Genomic DNA, 25313 nt, shown 5'->3' with positions numbered 1-25313 from the left:
TAGCATTGCTACTTTAGGACTTTGAGACCATTATTAAGTAAAGTAAGGGTAGTTTGAGGCCCAGCAACAGTAGTTCATGCCTGTAATCCTAACTAGGAGGCTGATATTTGAGGATCAAGGTTTGAAGCCATCCTAGACAGGAAAGTCTGTATTCTTATCTCCAGAAAAGCCAGAAGTAGAGCTGTGGCTCAAGTGGTAGAGCATTAGCCTTGGGCACAAATAGTTGCAGACAGTGCATGATCTTAGTGCAAGCCTTAGTATTGGTACATACACAAAAATTGTTTGAGCAAAAAGTGTGTGATGCTTTTTGATGTGATAATGTAGATGAGCTCCAATTATATGCAATGTGGATATGCCAGGTGAAGGGATGACTTGAATGCCAGGCTGAATGGAGCAAGATAGTATGAAATTTCATCATGCTACTCAGAAGGGTTTGCAATGTAAAATTTGTGCATTACATTAGGAATATTTTACTTAATATGTTCAGATTCTAGTTGACTAAGAGAAACTGGATAGGGAAAGATTGCTGTATAAGAAATAAAATTGTTTCAAGTTTCCAGGATATAAATTGTGTAATAAACTGGAATGCTTAATTGATTAATTAATTGATTAATATTCTTATACATTGAAATTTAGCTAGAAACTGCCAATATTTGTATTGCCAATATAAAAATACTTAGTATGCTTGACTGAATTATTGAGATGTAGTAAAGCTTATTTTATTAATTGGGTGAAGATTTTAATGTCACCACCTGAATAATTAATAATGTTTTAATTTATTTTTTATTTTATTAAAAAAATTTTAGTTTGAAATTTGAAAAGCAAATACTTTTTAGAAGTTGGAGAGTTAAATAAACAAATGTTATTACTCAGTACATGACTATTTCTCCCTATCACCTCTCCCTGTAAAGTGTTACAGTAATTTATCATTTATTTCCAAAAGCAGTTTTCCAAAAATGCGGTTAACTGAGGAATATTTGTCAGTTTCATGATGTTGTTATGTTGGGGGGGAGGGTCTTAATAATGTTCTTTTTGCAACTTACATTTTCTTGATCAAAAGTAGTTTTAGTTTCATAAACGAGAAGTAGCTGTCTGAAATATGTTCCTTGATCTGGCTGTCTTCAAGTTGCCTAATAAGATTTTATGTATGTAAAGAAATCAGAATAAGCGTTCAGTTTAGATTTTTGGCTGCTAAGATCTTCTGTCTATAATTTGAAGTATTATAGTGAGTTTCTGAGATTGAAATTTATAGATACTTGGATAGTTTAACATTTTTAATTTTTTTGAGTATGTGCCACCAGAGCTTTAACTCAGGGCTCCCACTTGATCTACTTGTTTGCTCAACTGGTGCTCTCTCACTTGAGCTACATCTCTATCTAGGCTTTTTCTCTGCTCGAGTTAGCTTCGAATGGTAATTTACCAGATGTTAGCCTCTTGAGTTGCCGAAAATTTTTAATGCTCAGAGGAAAACACTGAATCTTCACCTTAAGATCAACTTGTGAAGTGATACATCTCAATAATTCACAAGATGAGGAAAAGCTGTAATTTTATGTGTATGCTACTTGGTGAAAAGCAATGAATACTTTAGTTCACCGAAGAAAATCAATTCAAAGAATGAAATGAACAAGGCCAGAAGTATATTGAAAATGATGTCCCAAAAGACTTTTAGGAACTGTAAAAATGAGGGCAGCAATGTAAAACTATTCACACATGTCACTGGATCCATTTAGGGCAAACCTATTGTCTCTTGACAGACAAGAACTATAAATGTTTAGGTAGCTAAAAAGCATTAAGTTCTCAGCATAACTTAATAGCTGCAATGAAATAGTGAATTAAAGTAATACGTATCATGCTTAACAAATTCTAATTTTAAGGTTCTATTTCCTGATATGCTTTTCTTCTTGAAATGTTGGTAGCTACAGAAAGACTGTGGCTGGGAAACACCAAATCCTGATTAGTGATAAAAATTACTAGTACAACTTGGGGAAAATGCTGCCTTCCATTTAATCATTTTTAGATGAAATGTAATCTTATGGCTGCACTTTAATTGAATTAGGAATTAGAGTAGATGCTTTAAATTCACTGCATAAGATCTTAATTATCTCTTTATCTTAGTTCTCCATGTGTATTTTACATGTTCATATGCAACTATTAGCACAGATTATGTAAGATTTTTCTTATCTTCGATTCATAACATGAAAAGTATTAGGAGGATTTGACCTATTAATATAAAAAGATTCTATCTGCTTTGTAGACATAGGATACAAAGTGGTACTTTAAATTGAAGGGATCTAGGATAACACATGATTTTCAGACAAGTATTTCATAGAGAAAACCTAGTGTAAAAACACAGTAGTCTTTTAAGTAACATCATTTAAGGTATGTATTTTGAAACTGTTGTGCTGTATGATTACTGGTTCCTCAAGAAAACATAGGGTATGAGTTATTTGGAAGTTAAAGACAGAAGTGGTGTAAGAAGACTTTCGTTATAATTGTTATTGTGTCCATTGTAATACAATGTGTTGAGCTAATCAAACTTTTTCAAAAGAATATTAGACTCTTATGATAAGCATTATCATAGGTCTAAAACTCTTGTTAAATCTTGTATATTATATTCACATACATACACACACACACAAACACATCGTGTCACCTTGATTTTATAATATATATTTTTTGGTAGTACTAGGTATTAAACCCAGGGCCTATCACATGCTAGGCAAGCTTTAGTCAGTGAGGGCCTAGGTACTGTCCTGAGCTTTTTGCTCTACTATTGATTCACAGCTCTACTTCTGGCTATTTCCGTTTCCTTCCTTCCTTCCTTCCTTCCTTCCTTCCTTCCTTCCTTCCTTCCTTCCTTCCTTCCTTCCTTCCTTCCTTCCTTCCTTCCTTCCTTCCTTCCTTCCTTCCTCCCTTCCTTCCTTCCTTCCTTCCTTCTTTCCTTCCTTCCATTCTTTCATTCTTTTGTGGTTAATTACAGATAGAAGTCCATCCTGCAAGCTTTCCTGCCTGTCCTGGCTTCAAAGTGTGATCCTCAGATCTCAGCCTCCTAAGCAACTAGGATTACAGGTGTAAGCTACCAATAACAGCCAAACATTTTATCCCTTAAGCCACATTCACAACCTTGCTTTTTTGCCTTTAAAAAAATTTTTTTTTTACAAAGGTGCCTTGCTACATTTGTTAGTTTTTCATTACTGTGACAATGTGAGGAAAATAAGGAATATAAGGGAAAGATGTATTATTGCTCTAGGTTTTAAAAGTCTGTCCGTGTTCATTAGGTCCTATATCCCATTGGTTTGGATATGAGGCAAGGCAGAATGCTTGGTAAAGTGTGTGATGAAACTTACTTCATGGTGTAAAGAGAGAGAAGGGAGGGAAGGAGAGGGATAGAGAGAGACCTGGAGAGGGAGAAGGGAGAGTAGGAAGGAAGAGGAAGGGAAGGGAGGAGAAAGGAGAGAAGAGAGCACAGTGCATTATGCTGGGAGTTCTTGGAGTATAGAACTAGTGACCTACTTCCTCTCATTAAACCATACCTCCCAATAATTTCATTAGGTCAAAGCTCTCAGGATCCAGTCTCCTCTGAATGGTGGATTCCTCCCAGTTATAGACCAACTTTTGAACATTTGAGCCTTTTCGGACTTATATCCAAATCAGAGCAATACACTTTGAATGTGGAAAGACTTGGGTATTTTAGTGGTGTGACTTTTTAATGAAGTAGAATTTTTATACTTTGTGAAAAGTGTCAAGAATTTATGTTTGAAAAACATTAAACTTCAATTATATTCAAAATGTTACTTTAATTAATTAATGAATTAATTAATGAATGTCCATAGTCCTGGCTTTTTTACCTTGAACATTTTGTACGATCTTGGTCAAATTGTTAATCTGGACCTGAATTTCTTCTTTCAGTGAGACATTAAATTGAGATAATCTCTATAATTCTGTGATTTTGTGTGTGTGTGTGTGTGTGTGTGTGTGTGTGTGTGTGTGTGTGTGTGTGTGTGTGTGTGTGTGTGTGTGTGTGTGTGTGTGTGTGTGTGTGTGTGTGTGTGTGTGTGTGTGTGTGTGTGTGTGTGTGTGTGTGTGTAGAATGCAGGAGGACTTCTAGTTTGTTTTGTATTACTAGAATAATGCCACAGACTGGGTAATTTATAAAGAAAAGAAATTTATTTCTCTCAGTTCTGGAGGCTAATATTTGGCAAGGTCTTTCTCTTTGCTTTACCCCCTCGCAGAAAGCAGAAAGGTGAAAGAAATCCACTTTTAAAATAATGTTATAATAATGTTATAATAATGATGTTAACCCATTCATGAGACTATAACCCTCATGACCTGACACTTCGTAGAGACCCCTTCTCATACTTGCTTTGAGAATTAAGTATTTTACACATGAATTTTGAGGGAACACATTCAAACCATAGCAGAGTTAAAAATGAGTACAAAAAGTATTCTTAGATCAAGTTAGCTGATCTAAGTTTTACATTAAATTTTTAGCACACATCTAATGAAGTCAAGAAAGACAATCAATAGAGAAATAATAGGGATTTAGCAATGAGTTTTGTTTGGTTACAGCAAAGTGTTTTACTTAGGGACATAATAGTAACTTTTTCAGTTCAACTGTTTCTGAGAAAACAGTCCTTTGAAATCTATTTTTAATAGTTGTAGTTCTGCATTTTAAAAAGTATTTTTTAGTACCCACCAACTTACTCCACACTTAAAACCCTCAGGAATCATAGTATTTGCTTCCATTTAACAATGGAATGTTTTCCTTAGAAAATTCAGAGAATAGGTTATTGAGCATTGAAGGTATACCAAAATTCTTAATGAAAGTTTGTCTCCTATAATCAGCTTTTTTGCATACTTCAAATTTAGAAATTTACTGTTGGACAACATTTGACTACTGTAAACTTTATTTTAAATTAGTATAGCATATCACATGTAGAATTATTTTAAATGAAGAAGCTTCTTGGAAATAGGCTGTTGAAATATTTAATATCTAAATCCTGCCTCAGCCTTCTGAGTGTTAAGATTATGGAGGGTGAGCTACCATCCCTGACCAATGTGTAATTTGTTTGTGTACTGATTTATCAATTTGTATAAAAGAGTAGCTGCCTACAGTGGCAGTCTTCAAAAGTATATCATTTGGTAGTAGGCAGGAACTGTTCTTTACCAAGAGATATGACTACCAAATATAAAGTTAAGTCATTGTCCTTTAGGTTAAAAAAACTACTTTTATAAGGTGTGATTTGATTCAAATGATTAATAACACTCATGGTGATATATTTTGCCAAGGGAAAATAAACCTGTAAGTAGATAAGTCATTTTTAATTCGTTAACAGTTAAGTGTCGGAGGGTCATGGAATTGAGGAATTCATGTGTAAATGTCTTTGAAAATCCTCCAGCTCTGTAAGCGGTAATATAGACTTGGGCTGATGATTGTAGTTTTTTCTTTGAGTAAGTGCTACTAGTGCTTTTGATCCTGAAAGGTATATCTGAATATTCAATGTACGCACATACAGTTCATTAGTCATTGTTTCACTACTCTTTAAATTTTTCTCAGATTACTTCAAACATACAACAGGCAAATAAAAAGACCTCTCATATTGAAATTTTAAGGTTTTTGTCACTCTGAAAGTTTTGATGGAAAACCTTTGCTCTAGTAATGACTTAGAGATGCTGCTGGACATTCAGCTGGATGACTGATTCCAGTGTATCACTGCCAAGTACAGGGAGACATTGAGGAGTGAGATGCGTAGAATTGCTTTGACTCACTCCTTTCCTCTGGCAGCAGCTACAAGCTGGTGGCAGCAGTACAAAATCTGTGAACTTGCATATCTCAAAGCTGCTTTTCTTAAGCTCCCACAGCAGTTCGTACAGAGGAGTAGCCAAAGTAAGATGTCTACAGAGACTTTTTCAAAAGCAATTCACATATAACCTACAAAGGGCCCTTTTAGATTCGGTCCTGTCACTGTTCTCCTCAGACTTCCGTTAAAAGTCTTTGCTGAAGAAGTGATATTGGGAATGGGTCTGATAAGCTTTCCTGAACTGAAATCTCAATATTTTCAAGAAATAACAGCCTTAGAGATAACTTAGAGGTAGACAGGCCATCTCCAGACACCAAGTGGACCAAGTGAGCTTTAGAGGTAGGTGATTTAGCCTATGCTTTTTTCCGCCTTCGAGTCAGTATTTGTATTCCAAGCTTCGAGACTTTAACTTAGTATGTATATTTACTTTATGAGAATATTGTTCTATAAGTATTAGAACATAAATTGCAAAATAATAACAAATGGACATTTTAACTATAACTTAAAAGTTACAATATAAGCACCAACGCCCCCAAATCTGGTAAAAAGGCACAGGTAAAATTGTAAGCTCATGGAGACTGGAATTGGTTCAGTGCTAGAAGAAAAGTAATTGGAAACTTCACTTCCATTTGGAAAATAATAAAAAGACATTTTGATATGTAGAAAAAGTTCTAACGTTTGGTCAGGAGATCTGAGTTAACTCTGCCAATGATTGATTTGCTGAACTTCAGCAAACCTTTGCCTCATGGACTATATTATTCTCATGTATAAAAAAAAATTGGAGGACAGGATGATAGGCAAGAGCTGGATCAATTCTTTAAAATGAAGAATTTGATGTTTAGAATAGCTCTTTTGACAGAAATTATCCTGCAAATTAGGTGTGACCCTAGGAATAGTAATAGCATATGCCATATTTTCCCAAGGAAGTCATGACACACTTCTGACATCTCTGGTTCAAAGTAAAAACCTTTCATCAATGAGTAGTGTCTTCCAAATAAATTAATACTTTTTGATGTACAATATGGAAGTATAAAAAATTAGAAAATTGTAATCTTAAAAAATATCAAATTTGTTTTCAAAAGTAGTAGTAAAACCTCCCCAACAACCAACACTGAGTCTGTAGGATAATTTAGGTAGGTATCTATTTTATTTGTTTAAATCTAAATGTAATCTTCTATCTGAATTATTACTAACAGTCTTAATTGTTTGGATACTCAACCCTCTGTTTACCCTGATTATGTGTTTATACTGTTTTCATTTTAATTAGCTCTGACTTGTTCCCCATATCTGACTGCAAAAGAAGGGCTTTGCAGCTGTGCAATAAACAGGGCCATGGTATCACTTTCAAGGCTTTTCTGAAAACTCTACTAATTTCCTAGTACAGATACAGCTCATTTACAACTGGATTTGTATTCTTATAACCTGAAGTAACAGAACTTACCTTCCTGAAATAATGCTAATCTTCTGTTATTATCACCTACATCGAGTGAGAGGATTGTTAAATTGGATTTCTTTTCAGGCTTGCGTATGGGGCCTTTGTATAGGTCCTGAACCTCTTAGGAGATGATAATTATGATGGAGCATATATTCAACTTCTGGAGCATATATTCAACTTCAAATTTAAAATCAGTGTTAACAATCAGGTGTGTGTGTGTGTGTGTGTGTGTGTGTGTGTGTGTGTGTGTGTGTTTTAAATGTATTTTTTTTTTCTTCATCAGCTCAAATCAGTAATTGCTGAGGAATGCTGTTAGGGATAGCTAGTTTTTTTAAAAGATTACTTTATCAAGATTTAAGTGTGAATGAACAGGGAAACTACAAAATGTCCACTAGATGGCACCTTACAGTTGTTTAGAATCACTGCAGCATTCTTGAGGATGTAATTGAAATAATTTTTCTTTCTCTGATGCTTGATTGCTCATAAGTATCTAAACTTGTATAAACTTTAGGATAACATTAAAATGCAAAGACTTTTATATCATTTTTCTGTATTTCCCATTCACTATGGAGAACATTTCTACAACATTCCTGACATGTTGGATATTCTCCTACACAGCCAACACTGATAAACCTGTATTGTGAACCTATCCTTTTCATATTTTATAATATTAAAAAATATGGAAAGCATGAAAAAATTGGTTAGAATAAACATAAATCAGAAAATATTTGTGTTACTTATTAACTGTCTCATTGGAATAGCTCAGCCTATGACAGCTTAGGACCAGTTGGACTGAAATTTTAAAGGGGAAAATATGGTAGTAGTTCTCAACTTCAGTAAGAACGTGTGGTCTGAATCTGAAGGAGCAAGGAACTTTGGCAGGCACAAGTATATATCAGAAACAAAATTGAAGATTTCACATGCTTCCTGTGAGCCCAGAAGTGGTCAGACACAGACAAGACAGTTCTGTTTTTGGATGATGGGGAAATGAAGTCAAGCCTCTCATTGGGTCTTAAGGTCTGGAAAAGGTATTCACAGAGCAGAGGTAAAGGTGGCATATATAAACACTCTGGGCCATTGTTCTAACCAGAGCTACTTCTGAGATGGACTCATTTACCATCTCTAGTGATAGGTACTTCCCAGGAAAAAATATCCTCAAATCCTAATGGGATTTCAGAACTCCCAAGATTTCTAAAAAGAGGCCAAGGAGTGCAAGTGGTAGCAGCCATGCAAAATCAAGGGTGAAGTGGTTTCCAAGTAAAATGAAAGCAATTGAGTGGCTTAAAACCAGCAAGAGAGCCAAATTATGAAGCACTGATACATCTGTACCTGACAGTATAATTATATGTGTTGGAAGAAGGAGCAGGAAAAGGGCAGGTTTTCAGTCAGAAACCATTGATACCACTATTTATGTAATACTTAGAGACCATTTAAAAGGCCCCTTCAGTTGTTGACATGTCCATGAAAGCTCTCTGCACATGCAGATAGGGAAGTACTGGGTTTCAATTTTCATATGTAGTGATAATGAACATCTTAGAGTTAAAAATGCATTTACAATCTCAGGTAACTGTTCATCTCAAATAACAGATTCAGTCGTTGTGCAGCAAGGTTTGCAATGGCACTTCATATTTTGCATTATTCTGCTAACTAAAAACCCTAAAATGTAAAAATAGCATGTTGCATAGGTCTTAAAAGTGTCCATCTTTATGTGTGCTACCCTGAGCTGGCTTAGCAGAGTGAGTAGCAGTTCTCTCATTTTCTGTAATGCTTTTTGACATGATCCCTGATGATTTGAAGCATGATGATACTGATAAACCTGTTTTTAGTAAGATCATCCTAATTTAGATTGCTCATAGGTAATCACAAATAGAAATATTAGTTGAAGTTATGTGACATCCTGAGAATAAACAATCCAGTTCCATAGGCTTACTCAAGTCAATAAGCAGCACTTTAAGAATGTAGTAAGTTAGCCTTGCTTGAAAATAGCTAGGGGAAAGGTGTGGTTGATGTGATTGAGGGAAAAATCATGAAGTTTGTGAATTTTTTTTTTTGTTGTTGTTTTTAAGGAGTCTTAGAGGTAATTCTCAACTGAGCATCCCACTACCTACCAGAGAGTGTTGGGAAATTTGTGTGACATTATTTGTTACAATGACTAGGGGATGCCAGGTCCAGGGGTTTCCTCCTACCCCTTGACCACTACCCTTGATGATAACTCAATGAGGAGTGAAGCAGTCTCGCCCAAAAGATTAGTTCTACTCAGAATGTCAAAAACATACTCACAGAGAAATGTGTACGTATACGTGCACACATAAACATACATGTATGCACACATTCATGTGTATAAACACAAAGACAATATATGTTGAATATTCTTAATGCATTGTGATAAAATGCAAAGAGAATAGTTGACAGTTGGGGAGGAAAAATCAAGCTTAGATAATTTTGTTCTTATAGTCTAAGGCAGATGTTGACTAATGAAGCTCTTAGAAATAAGAGTAAGGTGAGTGAAGCTGGAGGAAACAAGATTATCGACTTTTAGGAAACCTTTAAGGAAGGAACATTTATTAGTTTCCTTTCTATGTTCTCAAGATTACAGATAATTCATGTGTTTTTGAGCCATCTCTGACACTTGTTCCCAAGGTTAGTTATTTTGAGGACCATTTCATTTATTCATCACTTAAGACTGCATACTTTGTAGTAATTACACTTCTGTTAAGTAGAAGGCAAACCTGCACCCCCCCCCCCCAAAAAAAATCGGTCTAAAGAAGAACAGCATAGTAACTGTGTGAATAAAACACAATGTACCCAAGGGACTTTAGTGTAACAAACTATCTCTGACTCTTATCATACTTAAATCACTTAAGTAACCTAGAAATACAGTGTTTGTATTTTTCCACATGACTGAAGAATATAGCCTAACAGGCTAGGATGACTGTGGAATAGACAGAGCTTTTAAATGAACTTAGTTAAGATATGACTTTGAGTCTTTTATTTCTATGTATATGGTTAAGTAAATGCTTTGTTTCTTAATAATACTCAACCTATAAAACCTTCCACAATAATTGAATAACAGATGAAAAGGCCCATTTGCTGCAGTTGCAGTAATTATGTACTGAAGTAGTTAATTTTGAGCAAGTGTGAAGACATGTCAGACAATAACAGAAAGGACTGGGAAGAGAAAATGACTACATACCACAGCATAATGATTTGGTGCCTTGGAAATCTCATACTTTGTCCTCTGCTAAATTACATTTAAAATATTTGATTTTAAAATAACTTATTGACTTTCTCTTTTGCTTATAAAACGTCAGATGAGAATTATAGTGAAAAGCAATGAAGACAATATTAGGTTTCATATTTAGTATATATAACTCACCATATCTAATATAAACATTTTTGGTGTTTATCCTTCCAATATTTTTAGGCATAAATATACTTTCAGAGTTTGTTTTCTTTTTAATTAGAATCATAGTATATACATGACAACTGCAATGTATATTGTGTATTGGTTTTGCCATCAGTTTCTAATGCCCTTTTTTGTTAGAACTTTTTTCCTTTTTAGTGTTTTATTTATGGTGGTATTGAGTGTGAACTTCTTAGACATTTTAGAAAGCTATTTCTATGAGTGTTCATAAATATCTGTAAAATCACTATCAATAAGGATGAGAAAAATGTTCTCTTCTTCATGAAAAAGAAAATAGCTATTTTGTTTGTTAGAGAAGAAAAACTGTAAGAATTTATAATCACAATTTGCTGTGATGCTGTCAGATCCAATGATGCATTATTTGTTTATCATTCTTTAATTCTCCTTTTTAGAACTTTGCTGTGTATGCTCTTAAGTACTACTTGTACACATCTTAGGTGGCTAGTGCGATCATGAAATCAGTTAAGAGTATACTGAGAATTGACTTTCTGGGTAGGTTGCAGACTTGGCTTGGGGTTCATGTTTTAAAAGAATCATTTTTCTTTTTCCTTTCTGAAGAGAGCAAAAAATACTTTACCACTACAATTATAAGTTTTCCAATAGGTATCAATATATGTGTGTATCTCATATAAACTTTACAAGCTTGCTTGTAGAGAGTACTCTTCTGTTTACACAATTGTAATTTCAATTTTCAGCCAAGAATTACAGATTTTCCTATGGTTAAATTAGAACCTACTGTTTCTTCTTAGTAACTGAACTTTGTTTTTATTATTTTTTAAAATTTAATATCAGTTGTGGGGCTTGAACTCAGGGCCTGCACACTGTCTCTGAGCTCTTTTGCCCAAGACTAGCTCTCTACCACTCTGAGCCATGGCTCTACTTCCAATTTTCTGGTGGCTAATTGGAAATAAAGAATCCCACAGACTTTCCTGTCCTGGCTGGCTTTGAACTTCAATCCTCAAATTGCAGCCTCCTGAGTAGCCAGGATTACAGACATGAGCCACCAGTAAGTGAGTGAGTGAGTGAGTGAGTGAGTGAGTGTGTGAGTGTGTGTGTGTGTGTGTGTGTGTGTGTGTGTGAGAGAGAGAGAGAGAGAGAGAGAGAGAGAGAGAGAGAGAGAGAGAGAGAGAGAGAGAGAGAGAGAGGAGAGAGAGAGAGAGAGAGGTGGGGGAGAGAAGGGGAGGGAGAGAGGAGTACTAAGGGCTTGAATTCAGATCTTGGTGTTCTTACTTGGCATTTTTCCACCTAAGGCTAATGCTCTATTCCTTGAGCAATGACTTTAGTCTATCATTCTCCTGGTCAATTGGAGATGAAGTCTCAGACTTTTCTGCTCATGCTGTTTTTGAACTTTGATCTTCCAGATGTTTGCCTCCTCATTGGCTGGGATTACAGGCACAAGCCACTAGTTGTGCATTACATAGCTCTTAACTGAACTTACAAAAAATGAATCTCCCCCAAACTATATCACTGTTTATCATTTATTTCTTTCATTAAAAGAGCCTATATGGAAAATTTACAAACAGTAGCTGATGAGGGTAAGAAAAAACATATATACATATATAATGTGTAGTTTGTTTTGTTTATTTTCTTTTGGTTTTTTTTTTTGAGACAAGGTTTCTCTATATAGCTAAGACCAGCCTTGGACTCAAGATATTGTCTCACCTTCACCAATGCAAGGTATAGGCATGCACTTCCAGGTTCAGCTAAGAAAATAGTAAATGATATAATACAATGGTATTTATCATCTCTTAATAGATATTTCATGTAAAATAGTTTGTGTTGTTATTTAAGCTAAGTGTCATCATTTAACTTTTACTATAATAGGAAATGTGGAAAGTTAAGAGTAGGTTTCATTTTTTTTTTGTCCAAGACCTGGACTTGAACTTGGTATCTGATACTTTCAACTTATTGGCTGGCACTCTACCACTGAAGCTACACCTCCAGCCTAGATTTCACTTTTAACACAAATATTAAACTCAAAGATCCTCACAATTTTTTTTTTTTTTGGGTCCAGTCATGGGGCCTAACTCTGGGCCTGGGCAATGTCCCTCAGCTCTTCAGCTCAAGGCTAGCGCTCTACTACTTGAGCTACAGCGCCACTTCCAGCTTTTTTCTTTGCTTATGTGGTGCTGAGGAATCAACCCATGGGCCTCATGCATGCAAGGCAAGCACTCTACCACTGAGTCACCTTCCCAGCCCCTCACAATTTTTCTTATAATATTTTTGCTGAGATAATATGTCCAAAAAGAGGTTGCATGACTTTCCAGCACTGTCTGACATCACACAGGAGGCAGGGTTACCCAGGTGATCCTGGGTTACTGTGACATACTTTTAAACGTCACATAGCAGGCAGCAATACACCAGGAGGGCACGTGTCTAAATGGTGGCAGAGCTTAAGCAGCTACTTCTATCATGACAACTAAAAACTAATAACTCATGTAGTTATGTTTCAGTGAACATTTGGTCTCTATTTAGGACTGGGGTACCTAACTAAACCATCAATGACAGCAGCAAACAGTAAGACAATGCTTTCTAAAACCAAAGCAGATATTGTATTTAGAATTTTTTTTCAAGGAATAACTTTCTGATTACAAATGTACTTTTAAACTGTAGTATTTTGTCATCTGTCTTCGAAGAACTGCTTGTTGATAGGCCACTTCCTTCCTTTCATCTTTTTCTAAGTATAGACAATGCTCCATGGAAATAATGATCCTTTTTTATGAATTGTTTTAAAATATAGGCATCTGAATTAGGTATTTCTGAAATAAAGTTGGCTCTTGACAGTTCTAATTTTGTGGCAGGCTTACTAGAAATGGCTTTCAGATGACTTCTGCCAGATCAGTAGCAGAGGTCAGGAGTGCAATCTTTAGAGACAACGGAGAATGGAAAATAAGAATTTATAAGCTTTCAGAACCATGGTGTTAATTTGGGTTTTCAGAGTCAAGAAGTAAGTTTTAGAAAATAGGAAATCCATCTAACAGGACAATATCTGACAGAGTAAAGACACTGATTTGTCAGTTTGACAAGTTCTTGTTCTTGGAACCAACATAAAGAGCTTCCTTGATCTACTTAACCTGAGAGTGTATAATCAGGTGCTTTTTGCCAAGGAAGCAACATGAAGCTAGCTGCCAGGCCACACTTGAACAACCTAAGTACAATGACTTTTCTAAATGAAATTGAAGGAAATAGGGAAGGGGAAAAAGTCAACCAGGGTCGAAACTTATCAAAGTTTGCCGAAAATTAGATATAAGAGAGACACCCTTCCAGTTTGGTTCTCAACCTACATTTTTCTTCATCAGCTCTCGCCTGTGATACATCTGTAAGAGGATAATGCAGGTTATCCTGCCATGAGTAATGGAGCCTGATTACCACTTTTCTGATTGCTTACTATCTGCTGTAAGTAATGCCTTATAGACATTTTCTCTGTGTCCTGGAACATTTTGACTGGTTTTCTGTTGGGCAAAAGTCTCAATAACCACAGATTACCTTTCCATTCTTTTTTGTTCTCTCTGATTCTTTATTAATATTCAGTTAAAAATCTCAGTGTAGGTTTGTGCTTCTGTGTTTTATAATCATTGGCTTTTTTTCTTTGTTTTGTGTCTTGTTTTTGTGGTTGTTAGTGATATGCATTTCTATGAGATATTCTGTCATGTAGGAAGGAATCTTGAAAATTTTAAATTACCCTCAAATAGAGCATTTCTTATTTGCTCTGTTCTGCTGTGACTTTCTTTTATTAGGATAATAGAATAAAATTGCCCCTTAGAAGCTTTTCCTATATTGATGCAGTTCAATCAAAAGCTGAAAGTGAAGAGGGGGAGAAAAACTCCGAATTCTTTCTGCCATCTTTCTGCAAATAAACCTATAAATTATTACTTTTGAAAGCAATATTTTCCCATTTGAGTTTATTTAATAGTACAAACTCAAAGTAATCTGAGGTTTATAATTTATTAAAACAAAGATATAAATGCATATGTAACATACACACATAACTATTTTATACCAACACTTAAAATAAGAATATCTTCTTATGGACCATTACAAGACATTTTTCAATCTTTAAATTGGTGAATTTTTCAGGTCTTTTTCAATTCTAAGTAGTATTAAGGTGACTAAGGTAGTTTAATGCTAACTAACCCACGAGAGAGCTGACTTCCTAATTTATGAAAATTTATTATAATAAATTATACACTGAATTATGTTTAAAGTATATAAAAATATAGTTATCAACTACCTCTATAGCTTTACTTTGAAATGGACTTTTTACATAGAAATGGACTTTTCAAGGGGAAAAACATTTTTCTGTATATTATCTAAATAAGATGTTGGGAGTAAAGTTCTGTCCATGACATGATTTCATTCTTTATGGCAGAATAAATACTCCATTTTGTATGTATACTACATTTATCCATTCTTAAGGAGTATTATTTTGAAACCTATCAAATATTTGGGCATATGTAAGGACACTTTCTTTTTTCAGAACAAAATTTGTTCTGAACTTTTTTAGACTTAAAAGTTTCTGGGGTAGGCATAAGAAGTTGTATGCTGCTCTGGGAGTATATGGCCTGTGTGTCGAATGTTTTTCCCTACATACAAACTTTGATATAATCAAAGTATGCCATCTCTGTTGTGTTTGGTATAGGACGTAGAATTTAGGTAAAATACTGAAAACTTATATTATTTGTTCTTCCTCTGCCTCTCAGGAAAATTAGGTGGAGATGCATGCGCTGTCTATTAGTAAAGTGTATTTGCTTTGAATGAGTCGGTACTCATGAGCTGTCAGCCATGAGCACTTACGAAAGTACTTTTGAGAGCAGCAACATCAGTATTTACAGAATGCAAAGTATAGTACATTGAATCACAGATACATGTGCTGACTGTTTCCTGACTCCTTCCATTTTTCATTTTATTTAACATAGGCAAATTTACATTAAGGTCTATTTTGAGATATAAATGGAAATGTGGGGATCCTCTCAATACTGAGACACTAAGGAAGTGCTAAAAAGTAGTTGAGTTCTTCCCAATGTAAATATGTTAATTAAAAACTAGTCATTGACACAATTAGAGGTAAGGAAGTATGTATGTTTTGATATTAAAGTTCAGAGTCTTTAAGACTATATCTCTACTTGGACTATTGAATGTCATTGGAAAAGTTGTGTTAGTCTATCTGAGGTTTATTCCACTGAACTGTAAAATGGGCTACATCACTCCCCCCTACACACACACACACACACAAACACACACACACACACACACACAGTAGTATTACATAAGGAAATCATGCATTAAAGGCTTTGTAAATTATAAAGTGGCATATAATAGAAAGTAGCAGTAAAATGGCCTGGTGAGACACACTACTATATTTTTTCTTTGTATCAGAAAATATACTTGAAACTTGAACCATACGCAAATTCTGTGTTAAATGGTACTTTTTAATCATAAAACAATTTCTTAGATATGTCAGAAAAAATAAGTTTTAAAATGACTATAAATATAAATTGACTATCCATTTCTGCAAAAAAAAAAAAAAAGCTGTATGGAGTTAAAACACAGTATGAGCTCATTGGTAGCTCTGCAGTTCCTGTTGTTGATTACATATATATTCCACTACTAACTTTTTTGGCTTTGACAAATCAATATCTAAATGAGAGCATTTCCTCTTCCTGTCCCTTTGACATAACGCAACACGTAAATATGGAAAGACTTGGTTAGATGCTCATTATAAAGTTCACCAAGAGACTCCAGGAAGAAAGAAACTGAATTAAGGAAGGTTGATCTTAGTAAAGAATTTGGCTTATAGGAAGAATGATAATGAATTTGAAAATTTCTGGGTTTCAGCTAAATGTGCAGATGATTTTATCTCCCCCAAATTAGCTAGTACCATGCCTTAATGATACAGAATAGATTCTTAAGATTTTTTCCCCCAAGTTTATATTATTTATAATTGCCTTATAGATGAAATTTTATTTTCTTGAGCAGTTTTATATTTAAGTATAATGCTATGGGATAAAAATTTGGCCAGCAGAGGGAGTGAATTTATGTAAATTGGGCTGTGAAAAATACTTAGTCTTAAGATTCCTCAGGAAACAGCTTATCAAGTGAGGTTTTTTTTTTTTTTTGGGTCCAGTCGTGGGGCCTGAACTCTGGGCCTGGGCTCTGTCCCTCAGCTCTTCAGCTCAAGGCTAGCACTCTACCACTTGAGCCACAGTGCCACTTCGGGCTTTTTCTTTTTGCTTATGTGGTGCTGAGGAATCGAACCCAGGGCCTCATGCATGCAAGGCAAGCACTCTATCACGGAGCCACCTTCCCAGCTTTCAAGTGAGTTTTTACAACATTCTCATACCATGCATTTAGAGAACAACAAAAAGAAGTAGCTGGGGCTGGGAAAGTGGCTCAGTGGTAGAGTGCTTGCCTTGCATGCCTGAGGCCCTGGGTTCGATTCCTCAGCACCACATAAGCAAAAAGAAAAAAGCCAGAAGTGGCGCTGTGGCTCAAGTGGTAGAGCGCTAGCCTTGAGCTGAAGAGCTGAGGGACAGCGCCCAGGCCCAGAGTTCAGGCCCCACGACTGGACCCCCCCCCCCAAAAAAAAAAAAAAAAAGAAGTTGCTTTGGGTCATATTAAAACTATTTGTACCCTCACTTTGGTAGTTTTTTTTAAAAAAGACAAAACACAAACAAGTAATAGGCAAATAGAAAATGAGGGCTTTTTTTGTTAATTCAATGAAGTCATTTTTAAACATTCACAAATTCAATTTAGTTATTTTAAAACAAATTCATAAATCTAATTTAGTTTAAAAACAGGCTTTCAGTACATGGATTTAGAGTAGAGCACATTTAGTTCAAACACCTACCACAAATCTTAACTTGAAAGAAAAATGAGAGGAATGATTATTGATGTTATTAATGGGGCACTGTTAAAACTGAATCATCAACAAGCACTTATATTTAGTTTCATATATCTTAAACTGGGAAATTAGACTATATTTAAAGAAAAAAGTTTCACCAAATGTGAAACAAGTATAAATGTAAATGACTAATAGCGCTTTATGCATTGTAACTAATTTCCTTGGCAAAGGTTCAGATTTATTAAACTCATACATTTTCAAGCAGTATTTTGTAAATAAATGCATATCCAAGACAATGTTCTAGCACTTTTAAATGTGGGAATCTAAAAATAAGCAATGTTTTACCTTCATGCAGTTTGAAATCTTGTAAATGAGGAGGTAATTCAGGTGTGGCAGAGTATAAAGCAAGTAGAAATCAGAAGCTAGAATAAGCTACTTGAATAAATGCTAAATAACATTTGTTACTTAAAATCAAAGAAACAAACGTTTTCTATTTTGCAACCATTGTGGCTGGGAAGTTTTGCTGTATAAAATGAAATATTTGACATCTTTTTGGTGTTAAAAAACAGTAGCTTAGGGCTTGAAGCTGTTGATATTGATTGTTGATGCTTTCAAAAAAATTTTACTAGGACATATTAACAGCCATACTGGTTTCATCATGGCATTTTCAAACCCACCTAGATATGTATTATTATGATGAACTTAACCCTTCTTTCTCTTTTTGGGTCCGGTCATGATGCCTAACTCTGGGCCTGAGCACTGTCCCTCAGCTCTTCAGCTCAAGGCTAGTGCTCTACCACTTGAGCCACAGTGCCACTTCCAGCTTTTTTTCCCTGCTTATGTGGTGCTGAGGAATCGAACCCAGGGCCTTGAGCATGCACGGCAAGCGCTCTACCACTGAACCACCTTCCCAGCCCTTAACCCTTCTTTCTTATCTCTATCCCTTTCCTTTCAAAACAATTAATAGGTTTCATTATTCTGTTTTCATGCGTGCGTATTTCTGTCCACTTCCCCTTCATTCTTTCCTTTTTCCCTAGATTGTTGATTCTTAACTAAATCATTTTTTAATTAGAATTGATGAAAGGTAGGAGATATTCAGATTTTAAAACTTTCATTTTAAACTTTGAAAATTGAGCAGTTCATATATAGGAAAAATGATTCTTGCAAACTTTGACCATTTTATTTATTTTTTACAAGTAATTAGTTCTGCTATATTATACATCTCTGCTTCTGGAAAAATATATGTGATCCGTTCTTAAATTTCAAAGGGATGTATGTAAACCCAGCATGGAAGGTAAAATATTCTTTGTTCAGTGATAGGTACAGAAGTGGGTAATTATTTCTCTTAGGATGTCAACATTATTAAGAATTGTTTCTCTCATCACACCTGCTGATTAAAAACCATGTAAGTGTAGTAGTTTGAATATGTTATTTGAGTGGATGTTAAGAATTTCTGATTGTAGGTTTATATCCTTACAGAGCTGGGCATGTTAAGCATAGATTAGAAAAGGTAAAGTAGCTACTAAAGAAAAGGAGTAAAGGAGATAGAAACGACTATCTATTTAGGGCCAGTGCTTGCCATCTAGAAAAGGGGCAGACACTGCTTGCTTAATGAATATTCACTGTTCTGGACAGAGACCTCAGCAATATTGGACAGTCTAAGTAGCATAATTTGATATTCCTGAGTCTTTAAAGTACAGAGTTTATTAATAACTTGAGTTCACTTATTCTAGGGGTTCAGTCTAAAATGGAAAAGTGACCTCTTTGAAGGAAGTCCCATCAGTTATTTCATTTATTGCATCCAGGCTGTTAGCCTCATGTGTTCTTATTCAGGAACAAGGAGGACATTTAGTGGCAAAATAGTTCCAAGATTATTTCTGTCACCATTAATACCAATAAATTTTCCTATTCCTCACTGTTGAAGGTGAGTTCTGGTGTCATACTCATTTTTTTTTTTTTACCTTTCCCAGTTTCTTCCATTTTTTTCTTTTATTCTATCAGGAACATATTTCCCTTCTACTGTTTTCTTCAGTAAAATAGACCTGTAGGAAATTAAAACCTAGTTAGATAACTATAGATGATTAATTGCCCAGTTTACAGCATGGATTATTTCATGATCATTTGATTACTCTTGTCTTGGTCATTCTGTCTAACATATATTGTCTTCAATTCACTTACTCATTTATTTTTCTTTTGTCCATGCAAAAAATATACCTACTCAATTTCTGATCCTCCGCTAAAAGTTACCAACTTTTTTTCTCCCCCAAGTCCAGTTGGCTAGTGGTTTGCAAACATCATGTCTCACATTAGTCTGCATACCCTTTCTTTTCCACTTAGGAAAGGATATCTTGAATTAGGGAAATGGAAGAAGTCGTGGATAGTTTTGAACTCATCATAGTGTGCCAAAATAGTTACACAGGTTAGCACTGAGGTTTGTACAGTTGTTGGAGATAGTCCTCAGAAATAACTAATTCTGGTGTTACAGTTGGTCAGGATGATGCCAAGCACAGAAAAAGAGTGTGGGACCATCAAGAAAAAAGTAGAGTGGGATGTATCAAAATAATTACAATTCAAGAGAAAATATAGTAAATGCCATTACCAATGCAATGTCTTTCCAATGTATTTCTGGATAGGGAGCAATTAGTATTTGGAGTATCAGAAAAACACAGTGTAGTGGAAGTGGGTGGATCTGCCCACTTATAATTCCAACCCTGGAAAGGCTGAATCAGGAGGATAGCAAATTCAAAGCCAGTCTGGTTTCTATAACGTCACTGTCTCAAAACAAAAGAAAGGGAGGAAAAGGGAAAAATGGAAAGGAATAAAAAAGAGAGAAGGGAAGAAAGATCAGTAAAGGTATATATACCTTATATGGACTACATGCACAGAATGAGAGCAGTGGATTCAAATGGGGATGAATGTGAACTGTAAATGTTGTGTCACATGTACTACCCATTAATTACTGAGCTTCTATTTTGTCTTTGAATATTAAAATTACATATAAAGGTATGCGTGTTATTGGATTCAATCAACCATGGGTTGAAAATATTCAGGAAAAAATATCTATGCTGATTATGTACTAACTTTTATGTCTTGTCACTACTCTTCTAACAATACCTTATAACAATAATTCATACATTTATATTGCATTTCATATTATGAGTAATCTAGAAATGGTTTGAAGTGCAAATAAAGATGAATATAGGGGTTAGCTTTCTATCACTGTGAACAATATACTTGAGGCCAATGAAGTTATTTGGCTCAAGATTTCAGAACTTTCAGTACATGGAAACTGCTAACTTCACAGCACCAAAATGCAAAGTGGTGTGTGTGTGTGTGTGTGTGTGTGTGTGTGTGTGTGTGTGTGTGTGTGTGTGTGTGTGTGTGTGTGTGTGTGTGTGTGTGTGTGTGTGTGTGTGTGTGTGTGTGTAAATTAAGTAGTGTAATACATATTAAACGAAATAACATTTTAACTCAGAAACCTTAGGGCTAAAAATATAGTTTTCTTTAGGTACTGGCAATCTCTTTACCCATTCCAGATGATAAAGACTCCTGACTTGCAATTTCCCATTAATTTCATGTACTACTATTTTTTTTTAAAAGCTGTTATCATAAAATATTGGGCCCTCAATATGTGTTTAATTACCACTCAGACAACTTACCCTGAAGTGATTAATAAACCACAGAAATAGCCATTTTCTTTTCTCTTCGTACAGCATTGGTATTTTTAGAAATTCAGTTGCATGTGCCAAGTTTTATTTGTAGATAGAAAGGGGATTGTTAAATGGTCTGTCAATTCACAGGAAATCTTTGTTCTTTTAAGAGCATACCAGATAACTAGTTCCATTTAGTTTTTAGTAATTTCTTATACTCTTAAAGCAGCCACACAAATCATGTCATTATTTTAGATATTCAGCAGTTTATTACTAACAAAGCCATGGGAACATTGTTTTCTTTTCCCTTTTCTTTCTTTTGTTTTTTGTTTTTGGTCTGGACATGGCTCTGAATAAATTAATGAAGCTTTTTAAAAAAATCAAAATGAAAACTATTGGACTTTATTGAAGTGAGCATTTTATTTGGAAGCCTCAATAAAAGACTAGTCCTTCAGTAGTAGATTAAGTAAATTGTAAATGTATTTATATATATATATATTTGACGGTCGTGGGGCCTGAACTCTGGGTGTAGGCTCTATCCCTCAGCTCTTTAGCACAAGGCTAGTGCCCTACCACTTGAGCCACAATGCCACTTCTGACTTTTTCTGCTTATGTGGTGCTGAGGAATTGAACCCAGGGCCTCATGCATGCAAGGCAAGCACTCTACCACTGAGTCACCTTCCTAGCCCCTGTATTTATAATTTGGAATATTATATAGTTATTGCAACAGAAAACAAGGTCAATAGATCTAGTGAGAACATGAGAGATACAATTTTGAATTACTAAATAACATATGTAGTGATGCATTTGTAAAAAAAAGATACAGAATGCACAGTTCCTAAGTATATTTCAATTAGTCATCTGTTAGGCTAGCAATTAGAGGGAGATGATTAATAATAGGAGAATCTAGAAATAAATTCATATACATGTGATAATTTAGTATAACATAAAAGTATAATAAATAAAAGTGACATTCCAAAGACGCTGGATTATTTAAGAAATACTATTGGTATTTAGAGAAAAAGAGGAAGTTAAATCCTTCTCATTTCTATTTTCAAAACAAATACTGGATTGATCAGATACTCAAATCTTTAAAATGAAGCTGTGCATGCCCTAGGAAAGTAACAATGACTTTTGATGTTTGGGTTTTTTAATCTTTATTTTTTTATTCATTTGAAATAGAGAATAGCTTCAATTCCAAAGAATATGGTTTGCTTGCCTATGCTAGCTAAATTGTTTATAAGGCTTTTGAGGACTGAATGAATCTATATATGTTTATGGACCCAACTTTCAGTTTTAATATGTGTTAAATGTTTAGAGGCATAATTATGCAGGCTTATCCAGTGCTGTCACCAGGTATCAACAACTATGTGTTTCATAAAACCCATTCATGAGCAGTTCACTATGTTGACTTTTGCAAGAGTATTATAAATGGTAATGTATTTATCAAATGAAAGAGAAATAATAAACCAGGAAAAAACAGTTGAGAAGACACATATGAACTCAATAAAGTTACCTCTGGAATGTGAGCTTGGATATCCTAGGGAGGGCAAACTTTATTATATATGTTCTTATCACCTGAATAATAACAACATATGTTGCTTTTTATCATCAAGAATAACTTTGCTTAAAGTTATTTGAAATGATTGAGAACTTAGGGCTTCTATAAGATTTATAGCCTGCTTATTTCTTAACTATTTCAGCCAATCACATTTTAAAAAAAATGTCTTGAAGCAAAACATAGAAACATGGAGGCAATGTCATAAATTTATCTTATAGAACAGTTTTATTCCAAATCCAGATCCATTTGATTTTTACATATTACTCATTTGATAATAACACAAGCATAGTTATATCTGAGTATAGAATGAAAAATTCACTATAAAAGTTATAGTAAAATGGGAATGATCATAGAACTTCTGGGGGACTACCTCCCTGGGATACTTTGCTCCCTTAGGAAGGTGTCTTTCATTAAATGGAAAATGGAGAAACACTATCAAATAAATCCAAACAGAACAGCATAGCCAGTAATCATCCTAAAGCTTTTGTAGGTTTTACATTTTGAGTAGATTTCATAAAAGACATTTTTATTAGCTCAATTTAGCCCACTAAAATAAATGCTTGACTATGTACTTAGAAGTCTCACTGAATCTAGTAAATGTCTGAGCTGGTAGACAGTTTAGTCATTAAAGTTATAATCCAATTAAAGCTAAAAGAGCAAAATAAACTAATTTTAATCAAATTTACCTTAATTTCTTTGTGCATCTCTGTCTTTTCTTTCTACAGGTTCTAGTAATGAAAGGCAGTAATAGAAATAAAGATTCAACAGAAGAAGGGACTGGAAAACGACCAAAACGGAAGTGTCTTCAGTGGCATCCATTGCTAGCAAAGAAACTTTTGGACTTTTCAGAAGAGGAGGAGGAGGAAGACGAAGAAGAAGATATTGATAAGGTAATATTTCCATTTCCTAAAGAAGTTTCAATAATAATACTTTAAAAATATAGTAAACAGGTATAGTATGAAAGGTATGTTTCTAAAAGTCAACATAACCTAAATTTTAACTCCTAAATTTACATTTTAAGATTGATCTTTAAGTATTCATCCTAATAACTTAGAAGCAGTTTCTTATTAATTCAAATTTCTGTATACTTATGATTGTAAATAATGTTAAAATTCACTGAGATAGGGATGCTCATGAAATTTGATGTGCTCACCTGGCAGCTACCCTGCAGTGTTTTTGCCGCTATCCATTTGTGCACTTATCTCCTACTGTATTTTACCTCCGTCCCCCCGTCCCTCTGTCCGTCCCTCCCTTCCTTCTCTTCCTTCTCTTCCTTCCCTTCCCTTCCCTCCCTCCCTCCTTCCTTCCCTTCCCTTCCTTCCTTCCTTCCTTCCTTCCTTCCTTCCTTCCTTCCTTCCTCTGTGTACTTACCTCCTATTGTACCCCTCCCTCCCCTTCCTCCCCTCCTTCAGACATCATCTCTGAGTTCCCTGTGTAGTATCTATCACCATTACTTTTCCACAAAGATAACAGAACCCAGCAGAAATTATTCTTCTACCTTCTCTATGTACCTGTCTGTCCCCTTGTCTGCCACTGTACTTGTCTTTTCTTCTACTTTCCTTAAGGGAAGCAGGGTTTATCCCTCCTTTCTTATTCTAACAAAACAAAATATTCTATGAATAGATTAAAAGTATTTGGTTCAATTTTGAGTTCAGTTTTTTCACTTTTATTATTTATTCACTCACTTTTTATCTAATTTATTGAAATCAGTATAACATAAATAGTAGTTAAGATCCCCTAGTAGATGAATGGATCAAGAAAATGTGGTTCTATATTCCATCAGAAAGAATGACATCACCCCATTCATAAGGAAATGGAAAGACTTGGAAAAAATGTTAAGTGAAGTAAGCCAGACCCAAAGAAACATAGGCTCCATGGTTTCCCTCATTTCTAATAATTAGTGTATGTTTAGGATAGTCGTAGCAGAGGATCACAATAGGCTAATAGCTATGTCCGTATGACAATATGGGGGTGTGGGGGAGTTGGAAAGGGATGGTAAGGGGAAACAAAGGAGGAGGTAACAATGCTTGATAAGAAATGTACTCATTACCTTGCCCATGTAATTGTAACCCTCTGTATGGTATTTTCACAATAAAAATAAATAAATAAAAGTTTTACGTGGAAGAAAAAAATGCTAATTGAAATGAACTCCAAGATATGGAAATAAGAGTTATTTTGTTTTTTTTTTTTGTTTTTTGTTTTTTTGTTTTTTTTTTTAATGTAACATGTGAAGTTATTTTTTTTCTTTCTTTTTTCTAGTTCTTCTCTGGTCACTGTTTTTGATTTTAGTACCCTGTGTCTTGTGTATTCATTTATCTGGTTTTTGGAAGGGAAGGGGAATCACAAAAGAGTGAGACAAAGGACAAAGGGTGAACCAATGCAACAGCCTTAGTCACAGGACACTGTTGGAAATGAACTTTACAACTTGGGGAGAAGGGAAGTCAGAGGGAAGGGAAAGTGGGAGAAAACAAGGGAGGGGCAATACTGTTTGACAAGACATGTACTCATTACCTTACTTGTGGAAATGTAACCCCTCGGTATATCACCTTTACAATAAAGTAAAATTAAAAAAAATTGATGTTTATACTTGGTAATCTTTGT

At 34.8% G+C, this 25313-nt stretch overlaps 1 protein-coding gene across 21 annotated transcripts in view; it reads left to right on the top strand.

Moving 5' to 3' along the window:
- The window catches only part of Bbx (BBX high mobility group box domain containing), a 224649-nt gene that overhangs the window by 113248 nt on the left and 86088 nt on the right, over nucleotides 1-25313 (top strand). For 19 of the 21 annotated variants that reach the window (XM_070030304.1, XM_070030325.1, XM_070030312.1 and 16 more), the window contains one exon: nucleotides 23438-23602. In XM_070030304.1, the coding sequence (XP_069886405.1) occupies nucleotides 23447-23602 (156 nt within the window). In that variant the 5' untranslated portion in view covers nucleotides 23438-23446. Of the gene's footprint in view, nucleotides 1-13063; nucleotides 13178-13959; nucleotides 14057-23437; nucleotides 23603-25313 lie in introns of those variants that run through there. The other 2 variants (XM_070030310.1, XM_070030320.1) reach the window with 2 other exon arrangements.

Source organism: Dipodomys merriami, unplaced genomic scaffold, assembly GCF_024711535.1.
Source record: "Dipodomys merriami isolate MVZ:Mamm:240054 unplaced genomic scaffold, mDipMer1.0.p SCAF_2, whole genome shotgun sequence".
NCBI classification, from domain to species: Eukaryota; Metazoa; Chordata; class Mammalia; order Rodentia; family Heteromyidae; genus Dipodomys; species Dipodomys merriami.
This window is presented reverse-complemented; position numbering and strand designations above follow the sequence as displayed.